The following is a 6,000-nucleotide window of genomic DNA, read 5'->3' on the forward strand; positions in this document are numbered from 1 at the left end:
AGTTGAAACAACCAAAAAGGAAATTAAGAAAACAGTTAATTGAAAGTATTATAAAAGGGAGCAAAGAACTTAGAAAACCAAGGCAAGAAGGTGAAGACACACACAATAAAGACTACAGAACATTGCTGGGAGAAATTAAAGAGGAAACAAATACAAAGAGATATATAGACTTTGTTTCTGGACAGAAATGTCAGTATTGCTGAGATATCAAAACTACCCAAACTGAGTTACATATCTAATGTCATCCTTGTAAAAATTCCAATTTTTGGATAAATAGAAAATTCATCCTGAAATAAAAATCTCAAGGAATTATGGATAGTTAAAATTATCTTGAAATCTTGGAGGCTCATATTTCTATTTTATTTTAAATATATTTTATTTGCAATAAATTACAGTAGGTAAAATATTGTTACACTTGCCTAGCATGCATTTGGCCCTGGGTTCAGTTCTGAGACTGCAGATGAACACACATACACACACACACACACACACACACACACACACACACTTGCACGCACACATACACATACAGTGCAAGCAATGAAAAGTAAAAAAATTTGTGTGCCACTGGTAACAGACACAGATGCATATAACAGTAGAATATGAGAGGCCAGAAACAAACTCTCCCTTATATTGTTGGATGCTTTTTGACAAGGGAGGAAAAGCCATTCCTGGGAAAGGATGGATATTTCAACAACTGTGCTGAGAAAACAATCTCCACAAGTAAAACAGTAAAAACGGATCTTAGCTTTCACCATAAGTACAACCCAAATGACCAAAGTGCTAAATGTAAGATCTTTGGCCTCCAGAGTCTTAGAGGAAACCAGAGGGGAACTACTTCATGACATTATATTAGACAGACTTTCTTGGGCATGTCCCAAAATTTATAGTCAGTAGAAGTAAATAGAGATAAATTGAATAATAGAACCATTAAAAACTGCTCTACACGGAACCAGGACACTATAGAAGAGTGAAGATGCAACCCATGGAATGGGAAAAATATTTCCAAGTCATAGAAAAAGTTAATGGCTAGAATATACAAAGATCCACTATAAGAAAGAACAAAAACAACAACAAAAATACTCACAAACAACCTCACTTGGAAGCACCTTTCTCCAGAGTACAAGTGATAAAGAAGCACATGAAATTTAGCTCAGCATCACTGACACATGAATTAACTTAAAGAAATGATGATAAGCAAAATAAATCAGCCACAGCCAGACGGTGGTGGCAGACGCCTTTAATCCCAGCACTCGGGAGGCAGAGGCAGGCGGATCTCTGTGAGTTCGAGGCCGGGCTGGACCGATAGTCTCCAAAACAATACAGAGAAACCCTGTCTCCTAAAAACCAATAAAATAAAATAAAATAAAATAAATCAGCCACTAAATGAGAAGTGCTGTATGCTTCCACTTACATGAAATACCTAGATTACTTCACTTCATAGAAACAGTGAGTACAAGGTTGGTTGCCAGGGGCTGCAGAGGGAGGAAAATATGGGGAGATGTTAGTTAACTGTCAGAGTTTCTGTTTTACAAGATAAAATGAATCCTGGAAATTAGATGCATATTGAGTGAATGGAATTAACAGTAGTGGATTGTTCACTTAAAACTGGTGACTGATAAATTCCATATGAGGTATATATAACTATAATCCCAAACTAAACTGGAATATAGTTGTCCTCACAGGTTTTGGAAGGTGTACTGTGATCGTGTCACAATGAGAAACTAAGAACAGAAGGAATAAGGACACAAGGGCAGCGATGAGCAAATGAAAAGCCCAATGTCCTGAGGTTCTGGTGAGGTGGGAGCATTTGTGGAACAACTTGGAACTATACCTAAGTGGTCATCAGAACCTGGAATCCTGGACAGTGACCCCAGGGAAGGCAAGAAGGGTTGGAGCAAGATTGAAATAATGAAAGAACAAACCTAGAGTTCAGGTAAGCACAAAGACCAGAGCTGCTCTTCTGCCCTCACTCATCTCCTTATGCTCCAATGATTGAGTGAATATAAAAGGCAATAGATGTGTGCTCTCCTATCCTGGACCAGAACAAGTGGGTTGTGGGAAATAATGTTCTAGAAGGTGCCAGGGGAAGAAGTGCTTAGGAGACATCCAGGTCCAGTTGGAATGAAGGGCAAGGTACTATTTGAAAATGTATGATGCAGGATGGGTGATTTGAAAGAGGCCGAATATCCAGGGGGCAAAGACTCCATAAATTTTGTGAGCAAACTTTGAACAGATAGAAGCACATTTAATTAAATGTGTATACTTTTATTGTATCTGTCACATGCAAAGACTGGCCTGGGAAAAGCTGAAGAAGATATTGTATTATACCCCAGAAGCTCAAAGAAGTGTGAACAAATAGAGGTCTCGAAAAACATAAAATAACATTTAGAACCCTTCGACAATTCTGAATTAGAGCCACTGTGTGGTACATAATAGGCATTGTGTCTGATGAATGACTACACTGAAATATTGTCATCCTAAGACACATTTTAATGGGCTAGATTATTCTCATTTTCAAATTGTGGACAGACATTTGAATAACCAATTATTCTACACAAGGATGTTAAGAAGAGGGAACAGCACATGTGAAGGGATCTTAGAAAGTTTGAAATATTGTATACCTATGAGAACACGACTCCAAATATAAGCTCTGACTAAATCAGAAATCATGATACTGGAAATTTGCCTTCTTAAAAGGTAGAATTATTTATTGGACCACAATGTTAATCTCACAGAAAGAACATAACAACACCAGGTAAGTTGAGAGGGGAGCTGCTCCATGCAACACTGCTGTTTCCTCCCCTTTGGAGTTTTGTTGGTAGTAATTTTTGTCACAGTGGCCCATCAATCATGGACTGTTGTTCTTTTAGCAGGCTTTAGTGATTTCCTCATACTACTCTTCTATCAAATACCCACAAGTTTATTACCTCCGTGATCACAATTACTTTATTACCTTTTTTTTGTATCTTGGAGACAAATTCACACTGTTCAGCCCTAGCTGGACTGAAACTTGCTATGTAGATCAGGCTGGTCTTGAACTTGTGGCAATGCTCTTGCCACTGCCTCCTGGGTGCTGGGATCCCATGCATCATGTCTGTGTTGGCTATTCTTTAATACTGAAGGGAGTAATATACAGAGCTTCCAAAAGCACCGAATCAGCACAAGAATCATTAACTTTAAGCCAATGGTTCTCATCCTAGGGATCGTGACCCCTTTAGGGGGGGTCTAATGACTCTTTCACAGGGATCACCTAATACCATCTGCATATTGTGTATTTACATTACAATTCATAACAGCAAAATTACAGTTATGAAGTAACAATGAAAATAATTTTTATGTTTAGGGAGTCACCACAGCATGAGGAACTGTATTAAAGAGTTGTAGTATTAGGAAGGTTGAGGACAACTGCTTACGGGAGAGATGGGAGGAGGGGGAGAGTAAGGAGAAGAGAGGCAGGGAATGTGAGTGTTTTGGAGTATAGGAGAGGAGATGACTTTTGTGAATTGTAGCATGTTAATGTCGGAAAAGTCACAAAGGGAAAGAACCTTGTTGTTTTGGTGTTTATGTTGTTATAACAGTAGTGGTCATTGCCATGAAAAGCTAGCCCAAACCTTTCTGATCTGCAGGGGAGGTCCAATGGTGAAAGGCCATTTTCAACAAGACAGGTTCATTTCATTGTCAAGGATTCATGAAACAGTGCAACAAGTTTGGGAGCTAGGACTTTGGTCTTTGATGTCTTCACCCCTTAAGTCTAGGCTCCACGAGGTTGTTTTAATGAAGTTTTGGAAAATGTGCTGACTTGGCAGTACATTTGGTATTTTGTTCTCCTGGAAAACCTTTTAGTTTTCTTTCTAGCCTGAATTATACATGGAGAGTAGGTTCCTAACTTAATATTAGGCATTGAGAGGATATTTATGGCCAAAGTCACACCTATCGTCTTGAGCAGTAATAGGATTCCCAAGGGGGAATTCAGGCTTCTGCTATCAGGTAGAAACTGCATGTTCCAAGACAGTAAGAACCCATAGACAAGGATGGTGGCCATGATGAGACTGATATCCCCTCAATCTCTATATATCCAAGAACAAATAGAGACTTAGGTGAAACTTACTTCTGCTTTTGCTGATAGTAATCCCACTACTAATTATGGGATGTAGCAGTTATAGTGATGGGAGAGATGCTAACCTGGAGGGACTTAGGGAATGTTACTATATTCCCAGATTTTATTGCTTAAGTATTTATTCATTTATTCAATAAACACTTATTTATTCAATAAACATGCCCACAAAGAACCTTGGAGGCCAAGGTAGGAGACTCTCAAGATCCAGGCCACTCTAGGCTACACAATCAATAAAACAAACAAAATAAAAATGTTGAGTGCTTATATATAGCAGGTACTATTTTAGTGGCTAGGCCTAACTGTAGTGAGCAACACAGGTAATCTACTCTTATGGAGTTTATGATTGACAACTAACAGTGAAATACTATATGTCACATAGTGACAATAGGAAGAAGAAAATTAGAGCATGGGAAGAAATAGGGAAATGTATGATGTCAGGCACAGTGGTACGTGTTTGTAATCCTACCTTACAGAATGCCGAGGGAGGAGGATTACTGAAAACTCAAGACCAGTTTATCTATGTAAGAATTCAAGTATAGACAGAGCTACCTTATCTCAATTCAAAAACCAGTGAAAGAAAGCGAGAGAAGTGGACAGAAACATGGGATGTGGAACTTTAGAACGGAGTGATATCTAATTTAGTTTCCAGGGAAGGAGCCTCTGAAAAGACGTTTTCAGGTATTTGGACAACTACCTGAAAAAGGTGAGGTGAGGGAGTGGCTGCGTAGGTTTGTGGCTACAAAGGCATTGCAATCGAGAGAGCATAGAGCTGGCTGGAGAGTGGATTTAGTGGTTAAGAGCACCTAACGCTCTTGTAAAGGACCTGACTTTGGTTCCCATCATCCACATCAGGTAGTCTCCAACCACCTGTAACTCTAGCTCCTGGGGGGTTCTGATACTTCCAGCCTCCTCTGGTACCTGTACATTCACACACGTACCCACAGACTTACCCATCTATACATAATTAAAGCTAATAAAAATAAATATATTTTAAAGAGAGAAACGACAGAAACGTGTGCAAATGACCAAGGCTTCTGAGGAATGATACAGAGCCCAAGAGTGTCTGAACAAAGTGATAGGGAGACAGTAATAAGTGGGTTATATAAGAGAAAATAGCGACAGAATCCCAAGATCAACAAACAAGCCATTGCAAGGATGTTGGTTTTTGCACCCTGCATGAGACGGTGAAATACCTAAAGGTTTCAAACAAAAGCATAACTTCAAATCTCATATTTATCACAGTACACGAGTAATTGGATTGAGAGTAGAGTAAGCAGGTGAGTCCTCTCCCTCTAAGATGGCAGAGGACACCATGAGGTCACTAAGCACCTTAGACCAACTCATGCCCTTTCTGTCTAAACACTGAGGACTGCAGGTCAGCCAGAGCACAGGGGAAGGCTCAGCCCATGGACAGTCTTCCCTGAATGAAGGAAACAATGGCTAATTATCTGTTTGAGAAATTAGGAGCATGCTGAGTACGCAATTTAACAGTGTCTATAACCAAAAATTTCCATATGACAGCAAAATATTTACCTGTGTGGTGACATTCATTTCTTTTTGTTTTTTATTATATCTTTCTGCTTCAGTATCTGCAATATACAAAGCATGTCTATAAAATTTGAAGACATCAAAAACATTTACGAAACACAGTTTCTAGTTTAATAACTTTCTCGGAAAGTTAGAGCTTGCATTGTAATACTTGAGAGTGCTTTATCGTCTAGAGTTACTTATAAGGTGTTAAAAATAATTTGTTTATTGGCAATTTTTAAAGCTGTAACTTGACATCAGAGGTAATCTACTTCTGTCAAGCATTTGGAAACCGAGCTAAGATGCAAAGTGTCTAAATGATAGTACCACTTACAGTGGGAAGCACTCTGAGT

General features: G+C 38.9%; 1 protein-coding gene across 2 annotated transcripts in view; it reads right to left on the minus strand.

Moving 5' to 3' along the window:
* Sel1l2 (SEL1L2 adaptor subunit of ERAD E3 ligase) overlaps positions 1-5,704 on the minus strand; it is an 88,318-nt gene extending 82,614 nt beyond the window's left edge. For both annotated transcript variants that reach the window (XM_040744948.1, XM_040744947.1), the window contains exon 1: positions 5,654-5,704. In XM_040744948.1, the coding sequence (XP_040600882.1) occupies positions 5,654-5,671 (18 nt within the window). In that variant the 5' untranslated portion in view covers positions 5,672-5,704. The remainder of the gene's footprint in view (positions 1-5,653) is intronic.
* Between the last annotated feature and the right edge of the window lie 296 nt (positions 5,705-6,000).

Source organism: Mesocricetus auratus, unplaced genomic scaffold (assembly GCF_017639785.1).
Source record: "Mesocricetus auratus isolate SY011 unplaced genomic scaffold, BCM_Maur_2.0 Super-Scaffold_100004, whole genome shotgun sequence".
NCBI classification, from domain to species: Eukaryota; Metazoa; Chordata; class Mammalia; order Rodentia; family Cricetidae; genus Mesocricetus; species Mesocricetus auratus.